At 37.4% G+C, this 18974-nt stretch overlaps 1 protein-coding gene across 15 annotated transcripts in view; it reads right to left on the bottom strand.

The window, feature by feature from the left end:
- The window catches only part of DNM3 (dynamin 3), a 607865-nt gene that overhangs the window by 364853 nt on the left and 224038 nt on the right, over positions 1–18974 (bottom strand). For all 15 annotated transcript variants that reach the window (XM_063627329.1, XM_063627332.1, XM_063627326.1 and 12 more), the window contains exon 11: positions 6582–6668. In XM_063627329.1, the coding sequence (XP_063483399.1) occupies positions 6582–6668 (87 nt within the window). The remainder of the gene's footprint in view (positions 1–6581; positions 6669–18974) is intronic.

Genomic DNA, 18974 nt, shown 5'->3' with positions numbered 1-18974 from the left:
CAGACACTTCTCAAAAGAAGACATTTATGCAGCCAACAAACATATGAAAATAAAGCTCATCATCACTGGCCATCAGAGAAATGCAAATCAAAACCAAAATGAGATACCATCTCACGCCAGTTAGAATAGAAATCATTAAAAAGTCAGGAAACAACCGATGCTGGAGAGGATGTGGAAAAATAGGAATGCTTTAACATTGTTGGTGGGAGTGTAAATTAGTTCAACCATTGTGGAAGACAGTGTGGCGATTCCTCAATGACCTAGAACCAACAATACCATTTGATGCAGCAATCCCATTACTGGCTATATACCCAAAGGATTATAAATCATTCTACTACAAAGACACATGTACATGCATGTTTATCACACCACTGTTCACAATATCAAAGACTTGGAACCAACCAAAACGCCATCAATGATATGCTGGATAAAGAAAATGTGGCTCATATACACCATGGAATACTATGTAGCCATAAAAAAGGATGAGTTCATGCCCTTTGCGGGAACATGGATGAAGCTGGAAACCATCATTCTCAGCAAAATATCACAAGGACAGAAAACCAAACACTGCATCTTTTTACTCATAAGTGGGAGTTGAACAATGAGAACACATGGACACAGGGAAGGGAGCATCACACACCAGGGCCTGTCGGGGGGTGGGGGGCTAGGGGAGGGATAGCATTAGGAGAAATACCTAATATAGATAACAGGTTGATAGGTGCAGCAAACCACCATGGCACATGTATACCTATGTAACAAACCTGCACGTTCTACACATGTATCCCAGAACTTAAAGTACAATAAATTTAAATAATAAGAATAATAATGTCAGATCTCTGCTAAAATATCACTCATCAGAGGCATCTTCCTGCGCATTCTATTTAAACTAGCACTCTGGTTACTCTCTATTGTGTTACCCTGCCTTATTTTCTTTTGCAGCACTAACACTAGCTAACATGGCAAGTTTTTACATATTTCTTATATAGACCTCATCTGTTGTATCCACTGCTACATCTCCAGTGCCCAGAACAGTGCCTGAAACATCATGAGAATTAAATGAAGATTTGTGATGGAGTAAACTGGATACATGTCCCAGGCAACATGAAAATATTCTAAATATAAGATACTTATAATCTCTAAGTCAGAGACTTGGGAGGTCCCTCTGTGAAAAATAGTATTCAGTGGGGAGAGGAGGAGGCTGAGAGAAAACAAGCGAGAGGTGGAGCAACCAGAACCTGCAAAAAAAAAGGTATTATACCAGAGATATTAAAAACTGACTTCCTCTTTCTACGTTTCCTTGTATTCTCTCAGCTGAATCCTGTCTCTTTCCAGGATGCTGAGATTTGCTAAAAGGGAGAAATACGGTGCTTACAGATCTCTGCCTGAATATCTCCAAGCTCTGCTCTTCAGCTTCGTTGGATAAATTTTGGTGACTATTGTGAGTATTTGTTTGATGCCTCCCTTCACTGAAGGTAGCATTTGAATGCATCAGAGTCCTCATGGCAACAGTTCATAGACATATTCTACATAATGCTCCCCAGTGGGTACTTCCTCAAGAAAGCCATCCCTGATCCTTATCCCCTACCCAACCAAGACCAGGTTACTGGTACTATTACTCTCAAATAGTCTATGTGCCATAATTATACACATACATAAAATTATGTATATGTATAAAATTATGTATATGTATAAAATTATGTATATGTAAAATTATGTATTCTATAAAATATAGGGTGCTATATACACATATGTACATATATGCATATATATGTTCAAATATGTACATATAAGCATATATGTTCAAACGTACATACATATACTTATATATGTATATATACATATATAAGCATATATACATATATGTATGTGTATATATGTATATATGTGCATGTATATATACACATATATACATACATACATATATGTGCATGTATATATACATATATACGTACATATATGTGCATGTATATATACATATATACGTACATATATGTGCACGTATATACACATATATACATACGTACATATATGTGCATGTATATATACACTATATATACACATATGTGTGTTTGTGTATGTACGTGTATGTGTGTGTATATCTATATAGCACCCTATACTTATTTGTGGCATTTACTACAAATGTAATTAATTATTTTTTTTGTTGTTTAATGTTTCTCTTCTCTGCAAGACTGTACATTCCATAGAAGCTGGGATTATGTTTATCTTGTTCACCATTTTATCCTTAGAACTTAGAGCCTAGCATGATACACATAATAAGTGCCCAATAAACATTTGTGGCCTTATTTATGTAACTATCTACCAGGCTTGAAGAACAGTTAACTCTCTTTTTTGTTGCTGTTGTTGTTTTTTGAGACAAGTCTCACTCTATTGCCCAGGCTGGAGTGCAATGGTGCAATCTCAGCTCACTTCAACCTCCGTCTCCTGGGTTCAAACAATTCTCCCGCCTCAGCGTCCCAAGTAGCTGGGATTACAGGCACCCGCCATCATGCCCAGTTAATTTTTGTACTTTTGTAGAGATGGGATTTCACCATGTTGGCCAGGCTGGTCTTGAACTCCTGACCTCAGGTGATCCACCCACCTTGGCCTCCCAAAGTGCTGGGATTACAGGCGTGAGCCACCGTGCCTGGCCAAGAACAGTTAACTTTCCAGGGAGTGATTTATTCTCATATATACATATATATAATTAGTATGTGGCCACTTGTTCTTGTTTTGTACTCAGTACCCAGTGCTATGGGCTTGGAGGCTTTGTGTTTGTGGCTGATCTCAACCAGTCATCTGACCAAATCTTGATGAGAGTCACACGGGGACCTGTCAAAAAAGAATTCAAAAGATCACTCCAAATCTACTCCCACTACCAAAAAAAAAGTCAAGGCGTGGGGGCTATTGAGTCAATAACATCATACTTGTATGAAAAAAATTCATACAGTCAGAGTTTTGTTTCGTATCTTGAAGAAAACTGAAACATTAGGAAGGGTGATCATTATTGGATTAGTTGTAGTTTTGCCTCTCTTCTCCCAACAATAAAGCCAGATTCTGTTAAATTGTATACTCCAAATCCATTTGGCCAAAAGTTTGTACCGATAAACTGTAATATTTGAACACAAATAAATTGTTGCCACTATAAGGAGTAAAATATCTACATAATTCTCAACATCGCCAAAGGCTGTCATGAATATCTTTTGGATGTTCACACACATTAACTTGGACTGTAGTACAGGAAAAAAAGTGGAAAAAAAATAAAAGCTATGGCTGTTCTCATTATATTCCTGGAAACTGGGAGTCTGTGTTCACTCTAGGAAAAGAGCCAGGTCGCATGTGGGGGATGAAAAGAAAAATAGTCCATTTTTTTTCTCATTTTTTCACTTTCTCAGAGTTTCTCACTGCCTTTTTCACCCACAGTTATTGAATATTTAGTTGAAGCAAAGTAAAGCTACCCCTGGTAGCAGCAGTTGCCCAGAAAGTCTACTGCTTCAACATGCAATGACATGTATGGAAGCACCAAGACTAACAGCTGGCACACTCAGACATCCAAAAAACCTTTGTTTAAGGAAAAGCTACAGACAGATTTATGGCTTTCCATATTTTTAATTTTGAAGACTTTTTTCCCACAAAGCTTCCAGAGCAGAAGTTGGTAGTAACTCTACTTTTTAAAGAAAGAAAGAAAACTGCAAGAATGCCCCAGAGCTGTTCAGGCACAGAGGCCTGAGGATATGGGTCACTCTGTCTAACTGGATACTTTAAAAGTACCACATGGTCCCAGGCAGCACAGAGTCCAGAATTCAAATGTGAGATCTATCCAAAATGACATATCCACACTACCAAAACCAGGCATGTTTCTGCTATGCCACAAAAGTCCATATTAGAGGTGACCACTACCAGCTTTGACAGGCACTTGATAACTGTTGGACCACACCACCTGAGATTGTGACTTGGTAGGGAGATGCCTGCCCCATCCCTTATGTCCCACTTGGGGAATAAATTAACCACTGTAACTGAGTTGCAGGTTGAAAACAATTTCCCTTGAAATCAGAAAAGGCAATTCTTCCTCGAATCTACCATGTGCCATAGCTCTTTGGGAGTAAGAACAAAAATAACTAAAATTAATTAAGAACTAAGATATATATATATATATGTGTATATATATATGTATATATATATATGTGTATATATATATGTATATATATATGTGTATATATATGTATATATATATATGTGTATATATATGTATATATATATATGTGTATATATATGTATATATATATGTGTATATATATGTATATATATATATGTGTATATATATGTATATATATATATGTGTATATATATATGTATATATATATATGTGTATATATATGTGTATATATATATATATACATACATACATACAGGGTCTTGCTCTGTCACCCAGGCTGGAGTGCAGTGGCGTGACCATAGCTCACTGCAGCCTCAACCTCCCAGGCTCACGTGATCCTTCCACCTCAGCCTCTGAGTAGCTGGGACTACTGGTAGTGCAGGCCACCATGCCCAGCTAATTGTTTAATGTTTTGTAGAGACAGAGTTTCACCATGTTTCCCAGGCTGGTCTCAAACTCCTGACCTCAAGCAATCTGCCTGCCTCAGCCCCCCAAAGTGCTGGGATTACAGGTGTGAGCCACTACACCTGGCCTTGTATTTTGATTACTTCTTTCTATCCTCACAAAATGTCTGTGAGTTAATTACCACTATTGTCTCACTTTAAGATGAGAAAATTGAAGTGTAAAGATGTCAAATAACTTGTCACAAGTTACACAAAATGTTAACAACAGAGCTTAAATTCAAAGTCAGGTAGTCTCAGCCCAGAGCCCACAATCTTAACAACATTGTGAAGTTTGAACATGCCATTTTACTAAAACAAAAACTCTGAAATATGAAGAAGCTAACAACAGACATAGATATGATTACAAATATTTAAAATCCTTTAAATAATTATCCTATATTTTCTCCAATATTATTTTGACAGAGGATCCCAAAGAGATAAGTAGGATTTATTATGATTTGAATATTATAGACGAAAGATACTAAATGAAAACAGTTAGCTTATTTACTTAAGGTCAGGAGTACAGCTGATTCTTAAGAACTTAAGTTTTCTCAGCCCAGAAGGGGCCAAGAAATTAGACGTTAGGGAGAACCTCTGGCCCTGGGGCTCCATATCTGGCTTTAGGCTTGATTTCACTGACTCAGGAGTTAATGCTGATTTGTTCATCTCAGCTGAATCACAAAGCCTGTTTTCTCCTCTTTTGGCTATTGCAGCTCTCCAAGAGTGTGAAAGTTGATAAACACGTGAAAACTATAAATGGTGATTAATTAACTTTCAAAACACAATGATAAAAAGTAGTGACAATGAATCCACAGCTCAAGCAGAGAAAAGGTGGTTACTGGAATCACTCACGAATGTCCCAACCTGCTGGGTCTCCATCCCTCTGTCCTTCCCTTTCTCCTTTCTCCTCCACCCACTCCTCTTCCCCACGCACACTCTGTGTGCTGTGTGTGTCTTTCCCTGTGGTTTGTTCCTCTCTCTTTTATTTTGTTTTCTTCCTTTTCCCCATTTCTCCCTCACCTCCTTCCCACTCATCTGATTATCACAAAATCCTGTAATACTAACTTACACAGGCTTTCAGAGAGCATATAGACCAATATATTAATGCTGTACATGAGAAAACAACAGTCCAAAGAAGTGATTTACGCAAGAACATGATGTTATTTTGTGGCGAGCACATGGCCTAAGTCCAGTGTTCTCTCCACAACATCACACGTGCAGCTGTGTCATGGAATTCAAGAGTATGTAAAACCCTTTGTATTTCCTGTTATAATGTTTTATAAGTAACTAAAAAATCCATTTAAACCTAAGAAGATTTTTATTCTTTCCATGTAGTCCTTTACTTTTTTAAATGAATTATCCTCACTTGAAAATAATCTTTCCAAATTACAGAGCTAGGATTAGAAAACAATTTCAGGGTCACTCCTTACAAACCACATACATTCACAAAATAGAAATGTTTAAAAGAGTAGTTCTCAATTTTTTTTCAATCATAGGTTGTATGGATAAGCTGATGAAAATCTAGGTCCACTATCTCCTCAGGAAAAAATAAAAACACTGAGCATTTTGCATAATGTTTTAGGAGTTTGTGAATCTTCGGGAGTCCATCTGTGGGCCCATTAAAAGTTAAGAACCTCTGTCTTACAGAGAAAATGTGGTATGTTTCTGGATTAGTGGTTTTCAAAGTAGGATGTATGCATGATCCATGGAGCATTGAGAAAAAAATGATGAAACTCCTGTTACTGCTTTTGCATCTCATTCTTCTGAATGAAGTCTTTTTATTTGCTCATATTTTTAACATAAATAAGATATAAATATAGTACGTGTATAATTCATAAATAAGTAAAAATAAACATAATGTAGTTGTGTTCCACTGTTTTTTTTCCTTTAAGCGACAGGCTGACTGTTGGGAACTACCAGACAACTTTGCAGAGACCTTCGACCTCCCACGATCTCCCTGCCCACCAGGGAAGACCTCTCCTTACCTGGTCCTTTGTCTTCCCTTCTCGCTCACGAATGTGGTTAGCAACAATCCTTTCTGTTTCCTCGCAGAGTCTGGGGAAGTTTGCCAGCTGTCAAGAAAAGCAGATCTGAGTATTAATACTCAAAAAGTTACACTACCAAAAGAGATGCAGAGATAAATTATGTTATTTTACAGAAGGTATTCATTGCCATTCTGGAATCAAAAATGAAATATCAACTTCTAAAGAAGAATGTCAAGGTGATGGGAGAGGCTTCACAAACTATCATCAGAAGTAACCTTGTTATGTTGAGGAAACACTTCAAAACCAGCAGAGCAATTCCTTAGGAAGAAAGCAGAACCCTGGATACCGTCCAGCACTGTGCTCCTGCTGAGTTGGCACTTAATAAAATTCAAAGATGAAGAAGTTGGAAAACAGGACAAAGAAAAGGGTAATGACTAACATTTTATATAGTGTCTACCATGTGCCAGGCGCTAAGGACTTCATCAATTACCTCCTTCAATATTCACAGCAATCAGAAAAGACGGAATTATTAACCTCCTCCCTTTTTTATTTTATTTATTTATTTTTTTTGAGACAGAGTTTCGCTCTTGTCACCCAGGCTGGAGTGCAATGGCACGATCTCAGCTCACTGCAACCTCCACCTCCTGGGTTCAAGTGATTCTCCTGTCTCAGCCTCCCAAGTAGCTGGGATTACAAGCACATGCCACCAAGCTCAGCTAATTTTTGTATTTTTAGTAAAGACGGGGTTTCACCATGTTGGCCAGGCTGGTCTCTAACTTCTGACCTCAGGTGATCCATCTGCCTTGGTCTCCCAAAGTGCTGAGATTACAGGCATGAGCCACCATGCCTGGCCAACCCCATTTAATAGAGGAGAAAAATGAAGCACAGAGAGGTTAAGTAACTCATGCCCATGACTAAACAGCTCAAAAATGGTGGGTTCAGGATTCCAACCTAAGTCCTAGGACTCCAGAGCCCATGGTCTTGTCCATTACTCTTCAAGGATGATTCATCCCATGAAGCACAAACAGACTCCTTTAACTTTTTAAATTCTCCCCATAGAAAATATATGTGTATATGTACATTTTGTTGCAAAACTATGGAAATTGTGTATGTCAATCACTTAACCCCATCTAAATTATGCAGGTAATTGTTCAAAACATAGTTTGCAAAAGTGAATACATTAATTACAGTTGTTTTCAATATAAGGAGGAAAGACAGTGGGATGCTATGAAAATGTTTAAGGAGCCCTAATCCAGAAGGAAGACTTAGACAGGCAAAGGTGTATGAGAATGGCCATGGAGAAGATGAAGCTTGCCAGGAACAGGAAGATGTGTGAAGGCATGGTGGAAGTGGGGGCAATTAGTGGCGATAAAAGTAAAAGAAAGTCAGTGCAGAAATTGAGGAGTATGATCCTGAGACAAACCTAGAAAAGTAGAGAGGGGCCACATCAAGCAGATCCTTGCAATTCTGTTAGGAATTTAGGCTACTGAAGCAATTCAGATGGAATGGAAATAATGGTAGCTTCTACTGGGATGACAGCAATGGAAATGGAGAAAAGTGGGCACATTCATGACTTATGCCAGGCAAAATATTAATTCCAATGATGATTTTTAAAGTGTTTGCAAATTAATAAGATTAATAGATAGCTCAATGAAATAGGTAAAGAATATGATTTAATTCATAAAAGATTTCATAGTCAATAAGCAGAAGGAAAAACAAACTGTACAAGTGATCTAATGCAAAGAAAAGAATTAACTATTATGTTAGCAAATTGCTATGTTTTGTTATAAGACTTACTACAGGTGAGGGTATACTGAGATTAGCACAATTTAAACTTGCTGAGGGGTGTCAACAAGAGAAATCTTTCTGGAAAGCAATTTGACATTATGTATCAAAAGTCTTGTGCAGGCGCAAACATACACACAGAGAGACAGAGAGAGAGATCTCAACCTAATAACCTCACAGAATTCTGAACTACAATGATAAGGACATGCATCACAGCATTAGCTGGAAAAGCAACAATAAGATAAACAAACTATAAACTACCTAGTATCCGATGATGTTAAATAAATGAAGGTAGATCCACTTATGTGACGTAATGTAGCCATTTTGAATCACAGTTTTAATAATAGCTAATGACATAGTAAAGTATTTACAACACTAATTGAAGAAAATTAGGCTACCAAATATATAATGTGATTATGCACAAGCATAATGTTTTGGTTTGGATATTTCTTTCCTCCAAATTCATGTTAAAATTCAATCCCCAATGTGGCTATATTGACAAGTGGGGCTTTTAAGAGGTGATTGGGTCATGAAGGCTCTGCCATCATGAGTGGATTAATCCATTCATGGACTAATGGATTAATAGGTTATGGGAGTGGGCACTGGTAGCTTTATAAGAAGAGGACTAGCGACCTGAGCTAGCATGCTACCACACTCAGCACCCTTACAATATGATTGATACCCTGCACCAGCAAGAAGGCCCTTACCAGAGGCAGATCCTCAACACTGGACTTCTCAGCTTCCATAACTGTAAGAAATAAATTCCTTTTCTGTATAAAGAAATAAAATCCTTTTCTGTATACCCAGTTTCAGGTATTTTGTTATAAACTACAGAAAATGGACTAAGACACATCCACACACACATGCACACACACACAGAGTCACACACCACCATATACCCTTGACATTTTTCAAGGATATAGCCCAATCTTACAAATACCAACATTCTTGAGTAATATTATAGCATGCAATATTTCTCCAAACTTGTAAGGAGTTAGATCTAGGCCTCCCTGAAACGGGGCTTCTGTATGGTCACCTGGGGTCACTGTGCACATTACCTTTATAGCATGCACAACATATATTAGTGTCTTAGCAAGTTAACAAACTGCAGTACTTCGTGGAACCATCATAATCACGAGATCTCATATATGTTAAATCTTCCGTTGCTGCAAGTCTACTCTCTGTGATAGAAAAAGATTTGCACAGACACTATAAAGTGTTAATAGAGATAACTCTTTGAATTATGCATACTTTTATTTATCTACATTTTCCAAATATTTCTACAGTGGATATAGATTATGTCATAACATCATAAAAACGTAGAAACCTGACTGCTTTTGTTACCTCAAAAATCATCACCAGTGTCTCTATGAGGTCCTCGATTTCTCACCCTCTTATCTGAATCCTGAGATGCACACTCACCTGGGGACTTATTTCATGAATTACCGCAAGATACAAATGGAGCTCGTACTTCCCATTTTGGAAACATTCTCCAGAAAAAGCTCTATTATACCAGAACCCCTCTTGACTCTCTGAAAGTCCTACAAGTTATTTTTTGTGAGGCTTATAAAAGCCTTCAGAGTAGAAGAAATAGCTGATCAATTCCAGTCCTTCTTGACTAGTGCAAACCCGAGTGGTGTATCCGACACCAACCATTAGCCTGCCCTAGGCCACCAAGACAGTCAATTCCCCCTGCACTCAGACAGCTTCCCAAGCTATTCAATGACAGCCACACTATTATAGAATCACATTGCCTCAGAGAAGTAACTATGCAAGCAATCGAGGTCTACCAAGGAAGAGTGGGATGCCTTTAACAACATTTAGCAAATAGATTACAGCAGAAAGTTATTTTTAAAACCATCAAATAGTGGCAATATAAATATTTATTCAGAAACTAAACACTTGACAGCTGAAGGACCCCAGGCCAGTATATGGCCATCATTAAATCAGAGAAAGGCCAAAATGACAAGAATATCCCATGAAGTAGAGACATCTAAGAATGCCTCCAATCTACTGGCCTTGGCAGGAGCATTGATTTGTGTGCATGTGTGTGTCTCCTGATCTTTCCAAGCGTACTGCCCATGGGCTCAATTCTACCAGAAAAGGAATCTGTAAGAGCCACAATTTTGTACCTGCAATTGAGACAACTGGAAGTCAATAAGCCTAAATTGTAAGTGGAACAAAAGAAACGGAGAACACACTAGAAGAACTACCATTATGGAGACAAAGGAGGAAAAACCTTGAAGAGACACTAAGCAATGTAAGATCTAGGCATCACTGAATGGCATTAATGAAACAACTGGTTTGGTTACTAGCTGGTTGATATTGAACTGATTGTGGGAGTATAAGAGTCAAAATCTTGGTTTTAACTGCTGGCTTTCAAATATAAAATATATAAATATATACAAATAGTCCCAATTCTTAAGATACACACATACAGAGGTTAAAAAAAAAAGTCCTACTGACATTTAAAATGATTTCTGATTAGGCTTTCTATCACTCATTTCATTATCTCATTTAATCTCATAATGAGATTATTTCATGATCTCATTCAAACTGTGCCCTGCTCAGTTTGCGTCACCCTTTGCTTAGCTTTAAAACATACTTAACTTTGATTGCTCAATTCAATCCCTCACCTCTCTTCTATGTCTCTTATTTAATGTGCAATCACCATTTCCTCAATCATTTATACCATTATAATTGTCAATCACTTTTGCACTTTTTTAATTTGAATGTCAAATTAAAAGCCTACAGTTGTAAGAATATGGGAGTTCTTATTTGTCAAAGTAATCAGAATATTAAGTATGTATGCCTAAATAATATTGATCTAGAAGATGTCATCTTTAGGCCTTTATTCCTCTAATGATTAACTAAATAACCTATAAATTGGTTAACAGAGAGTCAAGGGATTAAGGATTTGCTATTAGTTATAATAATTACATTCCTAAATTTATGTCACATAGTCATTTATGGTGCAACTGCTACAGTCCAGCTCCATGATCAGTTTATATCATAACAGCTGATATTAGAAACCACATAGTCTGGAGTGGCAGGTTGCCTATACAGATAAATAGTCATACAAGAGAAATATTTTTTAAAAACCAAGGGGAAATATGAAGAAATAAATCCATAAACCAGGAAATACGAAGAAATAAATGCATAAACCAGGAAATATGAAGAAATAAATGCACAAACCAGTCCTCTGAGGATTTGATGCTTACATTGTAATATGAAACTTCAGTCAAAGCTATACATTTATTATATAGCAAATTAGTTCTAAATAGCTTATAGTTCAAATTGCATTGAATATTCTTTTTTTTTTTTTTTTTTGACAGAGTCTTGCTCTGTTGCCCAGGCTGGTTTGCAGTGGTACATCTTGGCTCACTGCAACCTCCACCTCCTGGGTTCAAGCAATGCTCCTGTCTCAGCCTCCCGAGTAGTTGGAACTATAGGCGCCCACCACCACGTCCAGCCTGCGTTGAGTATTCTTAAATAATAAAGAAGATTCAATGGAGAAATAATACAGTATACATGACTTTAGGAATCAAAACCTTCAATATTTAATTCAAGGAGAATATTTCAATTATACATGTTCTGAGAGAAAGCGGCAAAAATGTTTTAATAAGGCCCAATGTTATAAGTGTTATTTAGGGTAGTGATTAATTATTTTGGTGGAAACTCAATATAAAAATTTAATTTCAGTATGGATCACATTTTCCTAGAGAAAAAAAAAAACACTTGGAAGACATTTCTATCCAACAAAACAAAAATTATACACTTCCAAAATATATTAACAGTTTATCAGACCATCAGATCCATGCTATGCTAGTACCTTTTTCTCGAAATGGTCAAGAAACCAGGCAAGATTTCCATATCTTCAAGAGGAACAAGTTTGATGCCTCTAGCAAAAACTGGAGTTATTAGGTAACCATCTAAGAAAATAAAGTAAATTCAGAACAAAATTTCTTCTATACATATCACTTGACTTGATTGGTTTGGCTGACCTAAAGATAAGGGTTTTTATGAAAAAGCTATAAACCTTTAAATGCTGGCTGCTTGCTACAAACCAAGAAGAAATAATGAATTTTAGCACTCATAAAAGCATACAATTTTATTTCATTTTCTGTGAATTAACCACCCACCCAACCCAACAAAATCCCTAGCAATCCTTTGTTTTTATATAGCATAGTGTTGGATTTATTCAGGATATGAGAAGACAATCATCTGCACACAACACATTTGCTATGAAAAAAATTTTTTAAACAGATGTATTTGTAGAAACATTTACAAAGGTGATCGAAGATGAGAAGCACTTCTAATATAAAGAGATCAAGAAATAGTGACTGTTTTCTAAGTTGCACAGGGGTTAATGGGAAAGTTCCTTATGGGGTGTTCTACATTGGCACATGAGTGCATATGAGAAGTCAAAGAAGGTCAAAGTGAAGTTGGCAGGAAGGGGAAAGGAGTGCCAGATCCGAACTAGGCGAACTGGGACCAAATGGGCTAGTGTTAGCCCTCCTTCTCCAGGTGGGCAAATCCTTAATCCAGAAACCTCAAATATTTTCCACAAATAGCAGGAGAAGTGGTGAGGTATAAGATGGAAAAACTTTTAAACAGAGAAATGAAGAGAACTCTCGTGTTATTTATGAAATGCTAAGGAATAAAAACAAAAAAGGTCCTCACCTAAGAAACAAGGAGAGTAGAAAAACAAAAACAAAAAGTCCAACCTTGAGTGAATAAAACTTGGGTGCTGCAGAGTAGTCAGAAGAGCCTCTTAACTTAAGTAATTCAGAAAACATCCAAAAAGGAAGTCAGGGTGGGTTGACACGGTGGCAAAACAACACCTGAAGATCATAACCAGATTTTCATCTCTCTCTTCCCAAGTTTATCTCTGGTAGACACATTAATGAGCAGTTAAAATGGAAAAAAACTTCAAAACAGAAAGTGGGAGGAAAATCAGGGACCATGGTAAATTATAAATTAAGAACCAATTATAAAGATTACAAATCCTTTAATGAGTTGTAAGATTAAAAGGTGAGATTCTATCCCATTAAAACCGAGTCCCAGGCCTGAATTTCCTATAATACCCAACAAAAGTTTCAGACTTTAATAACCAGTCTGATTTGAAGCGTGGACACTAAAGCCTATTATATTAGTCATGTATTATACGCAAAGCACAGCACAGAGTTTGACTGGATGGCAACCATTAGAGGAGGCGAAATGCAAGTATTTTCATACAGCGTAAAAACCATAGCACATCTATATAAACCTAAAAGAAAGTCCTAAATAGTATGATGCTTTGAAGCCATTTTCCTTCATCCTACTTCAGCCAAACTGACCGTCACCTGCTGAATCAATGAAGCATAATTCATTTTTTAATTATTCATTCAATAATTATTGTGGAAAACCAGGCTGTTTTGGGGTGGCAAATAGAGCGATGAGCTTAATAAGCCAAGTTCTTATTCTCATGGAACTTGTATTCTCAAGGTCCCTTAATTATCTTATAACAACACAACAACAGCAGACATAAATAATATAATTAATATATTAATAGTAATATATACTGCAAATAAAAATAAAGTTTGGTAAGTAGATGAACGATGTGGTGCATGTGTGGTGTGTGTGTGTGTGTATTTGGGGGAGGGCTATGCAACTGAAAATAGAAAAGTCAGAGAAAGACTCTGCTTTATGGGGCATTTGAATAGCAGAGGCCTGAAAGAAGCAATGGTTTGATCCATGCAGATATCTTGGGGCAGATCATTTCCCATATTAAGAATGAGAAGCACAAAGGCTCTACAGACATGTTTCCTTGGCCTGCTAAATAAACAAGGAATCCATTGCAGCTGGGGTGGACCGAGAGGAAGAGAGAAAGGGGAGGAGATGAGTTTTGAGTTTAGAGATGAAAAGCTGGGGGGCAAGGTTGTGTAGGGCCTTGTAAACCATGGTAAGGACTTGGATTCACTTGTTTAGTTATGTGTATTCAGAGCTAGATATTTACTTACCTAATAAGCCAAAAAAATTTGGCATTTCTTCTAACAGCACTTAATGGAAAATCTTTCCCTCTATTTCTTTTTCTTTTTTGGGGGGTGAGAAATGGAGTCTCGCTGTTGTTGCCTGGGCTGGAATGCAATGGTACCATCTCAGCTCACTGCAACTGCCGCCTCCTAGGTTCCAGCAATTCTCCTGCCTCAGCCTCCTGAATAGCTGAGATTATAGGCACCCCCCACCACGCTTGGCTAAGTTTTGTATTTTTAGTAGAGATGGGGTTTTACCATGTTGGCCAGGGTGGTCTCAAACTCCTGATCTCAGGTGATCTATCTGCCTCGGCCTCCCAAAGCAATGGGATTACAGGCATGAGCCACCACGCCTGGCCCTTTCCCTGTATTTCTAATAGCTGACTAAGGTATTTTTTCCCCCCCTTGCAAAACTGTTTTTTTTCTAAACAGGAAAAAAATCAATTAATTAGTATAATAATGATCCAAGAATGTCGGTTCCCAAGAGGCCAGTAAATGGCACAGTTGCTAAACTGTGGTTAAAAAAAACCAAGATGTTCCTCTCAGTGCTTCCTGAAAAGACCTTCAGCACCCTGTGATGATGCACTGGAGAAGAGGAGGTAAAGAAAAGCAGCTGAAAAGAGATGCCCATCAAAATAATTTCAGAGTTGAGATGTCCCTGGCATGCAGCCAAATAGCTCATAAAGCTCTAATGTTCCTGTCTTATACTCCAGTGCCCCAGAGACAACAGTGAGAAAGTATCTAGGAAGAAATGCATTTCCCCAGGTTAGGAGTCTAGCTTTGTGTTTTGTTGTTTGAACACGCATACATCCCATATGTTTTTCACTGATGTTTATTTACACAGCTTAAGAAAAAAGCATTTAAGGTTTTTACACATGAGGCATCACATGAGGAGTTGTAAATGAAAAGTGTATTTTATGTTTATATATGTATATATGCTATAACAGAAATATATATATAATTATATATAGCTGGAATTACTTATTTTCACATTGCCTTGGGCAGTCTTTGTTTACTCCTATTACTCCGGTGAAAGTATTCATAGCCACCCCTTTAAGTCTCAAAAATGTCCTGCACTGAACAGTAAATTACATAGTCACCTTATCTATGGCTCATGTTCAAAACAAGGCAAGTAATAAAGTCCCAGCAGACTCAACTCTAATTAGGATTATTTTGCTTTGCAAAACACTTTAATTAGACCAGTTTTTAAATAAAAGATATTGAAAGTATACCTAATAAGGCAAAAAATGAAAAACATCAAAATGCAGCATAAGGAAAAGAATAGATGTTTGAAAGAAAACCTGCCTAAATTTTATCATTTTAAAAGGAATGGCTAAAATACTATTTTAAAACCAAGTATATATATTTTTGACCACTGGATAACTTTAGAACATCTAAATTGTTAGTAAATATTTATAAAATGCCCCTATGTGGAGTTGGTCACTGTGTTACAGGCTAGAGAGAAGATAAAAAACACAGTGCCTTTTTTTCAAAGGAGCTTATAATCAACAAGAGGAGATATGTAAACAAATAAATACAAATAAATCTCAAGGCAGTATCATAAATGCTATGATATAAATACACATAGGTATCAACAGAAGCACTAAAAAGGGAGTAGGGAGAGAGACTAGGAAGGGACTCACAGAGGCGCTTTAGGAAGATTTTAAGGAAAATAGGATGATTGAGCTGCCTCCCTAAAAATGAGAGGGGATGGCAGGTAAACACAGGAGGGAAAATGAGACATTCTAGACAAAAACAATCACTTATGCAAATGTCAAAGGCATGAAAAATCTTTGAGGATAGTGCAAATCATCTAGAATGGCTGAAGCAAGCGGTGGGACAAAAGATATAGCTGGAGAAGTATTCAGAGATCAGACGGGGAACCTAAATACAACCCTAAATGATCTGAACTTTATTCTCAAGGCTTTGAGGAGTCATTGAATAATTTTGAGGATATAGGCAAAAGGCATACCTGTATTTTAGAAAAATCACTTTGACAGCAATGGCGAAGATGAATTTGAGGGTGACCAGGCTAGAAATAGATCAGTTAGGGGGCCACTGGAATAATTCAGGCTTAAAAGTAATGTTCAGGGCTTTAAGTAAGAAAAGAGAATAGTTGCAGCAGTCTGTAGACAGTTTCCATAAAGAGGCTTGAGCTAGAGGTACAGATTTGGGAATCACCAATATTTTAAGTGGTAGTTGAACTATCACAGACATGATCTGTCGAGCAGAAAATATAGTAAGAAGAGAATAAAACCAGGAGTAAGCTCTGTGGGATCCCAGTGTTTAGAGGCAAGCAAAAATAGACGAATGCTCAAAGGAGGTAGAGAAGGAATAAAAAGAAAGAGGGAAGAGAACCCATGAGAGAGGAGTGCCAGCTTTATAAAGAGAGTGGAATATAGTCTCAGGAATAAGAGTGTCCTTTAGGCTTGGCAGTCAGGACTCTCACTGATCTTTGCAATAATTAACTCTATAGAATAGTGGGGTAGAATCCAAATTTCAGTTGAGGAATTAACTGGAGATGAGACAGTAAAGATGCAAAGCATAAATTACTTTTTTCCCAAGAAGGCTGACCACGAGAGGAGAAAAATAGGGCAGCAGATGAGTGTTTGTCCTTGTTTCTTTTTAAATTAGGACAGACATAGATATATTTATACGTTGATTTTTAAAAATGTGATGGAGAAGATGATGATTCAGGAAATAGAAGGCTAAAAAGAGTACATCCTCTAAGGAGGTGAGAGTACAGATAGGAAACCACCCCCCCACCCCCTTGATCAGGAATACTATCTCAACAGAGACAAGGATAAGAAGGGGGTGTGGTTGTGAATACAGGTAAGTTTGAGAGATGGAAGACAAGAATCAATGTTTCATAGTGCCCATTTATGGCCCCTATTTTTTCTGCAAAATCTTCATTGAAAGTGAGGATGAAAGTGATGAGTCAGGTGGCTTGAAGAGAGTGCTAAAAGTTTAACCTCATTATCATAGAGAACACAGGAGGCTGCTAATTACTAAGACACCGAAGCACTACTGGGCAGCAGTTGAAATTGGACTAAGAAGAAGACCATGAATATATTGTGGCACCAGTTCACACAAATAGACAATTATCTCCAAGCTCTTCAGAAGCCTGGGGGAAAGGAAAATAAAGATAAGCAGTAAATTTTAGCAGTCCTGGAGTTTCAACAGGTGACAAAGTTAATCCAAGTGGAACTGAAGTAATAGATAAAAAAACTAATGATGGATGTACATCTGCTCACCCATACACCTTATGGGCTCTAAGGTTTAATGCTGGAAGGGGAAATAACAGGAGGCTCCCACTTTAACAGCAAGGCCCAGACACATTTTCCAACCTAGATCTGTCAGCAGTGAAGTGGACACTAAATTTCAAACCTTCAAAATAGAGCTTTTCCATTAATTTCCCAATTGGCTTAAAATCTAAAGAGGACGAAGGGGGTGATCAGCATTCTGCAGGCCCTTTAAGTTTACAATTTCCTAGTAAAACATTTTTTGATGACAACAAGAGCCAGAAGTCATGAAACTATGATGCTAGAGTCGACTGAATGGAGAGCAAAGATCTCAAAGAAAAGTAGCTTTTAGGCATTGGACATGATATCTACATGGACACCGAACACTTCCAAGTTGAAGGTGAATTGGGGATGGAGAGGAAAAATGTAAGCTAGGTTCTAAACATCCCGATGAATGCAAGGGAGTGACCTGGAACTTGGTGGTGACAGTGAATATAAGGAACAGGTACAGCTGGCACCACCTGGGCCTTAATGGAACACTATGAGAAGGTGAAGGAATAATCTTTGGAAGCCACAAAAGGAGAAATGGCAAATGTCATACCCAATAAAGGCCCTCAGATTTTTCCAGTTTGGGCTGGAATAAATATCCTTCACTGAAGAAAGCTAAAGGGTAAACAGTAACCTCAGGGGAAAAGCTAGATTTTATGTTTATCTAAGGCAAACTATAAAATGTTTTGAGAAGACAGTAAAAATATATAGAAGACCAATCCAAGGAGCATAATGGAAAGGGTAGAGAGCAAGAATAGAAGCCAAAAAGTGTCTGGGAACAAGCTGTCTCATCCCATGCCATCAGAACTGACTGTTGGCTTTCCAGTAGGTTGGATAAAATGGGAAATGATTAAAAAAAAAAAAGATTCATGCATACCATAAACACTTTATATAACTTAAAACATAAATGTCCACACATGTGCCAATCTTTTGATGTAAGGCCAAGGCCTGTTCTCTGCATATGGATCTGCTGATTGGAGTTATGCATCTTCTGTCTTACATAAACCACATCCTTCATTTATGATTTCCAGTTTTGCTTTCTTTACAGTGGAGGGAGAACCTGAAGATACTTGTGAAATAATTTGAATGCCAAACCTATCCAGATTTTTATAATCCCTTCCTCACATACACACATTCTTTTGCCATTACCCTGCCTACACCTAGTCAATAGCAAAGCTTTTGTAGCTAACATTTATCAAGTCTTCTCACAGCATTCAGTTTAGTTTTCATAGAAACAAAACTCAAAGTCTTTTTTGCACTGGGTTAGTTTAATTACTCTCTTTATTTAAAGTATATCATTAAAA

The sequence above is a fragment of the Symphalangus syndactylus genome, chromosome 12, assembly GCF_028878055.3.
Source record: "Symphalangus syndactylus isolate Jambi chromosome 12, NHGRI_mSymSyn1-v2.1_pri, whole genome shotgun sequence".
NCBI lineage: Eukaryota > Metazoa > Chordata > Mammalia > Primates > Hylobatidae > Symphalangus > Symphalangus syndactylus.
This window is presented reverse-complemented; position numbering and strand designations above follow the sequence as displayed.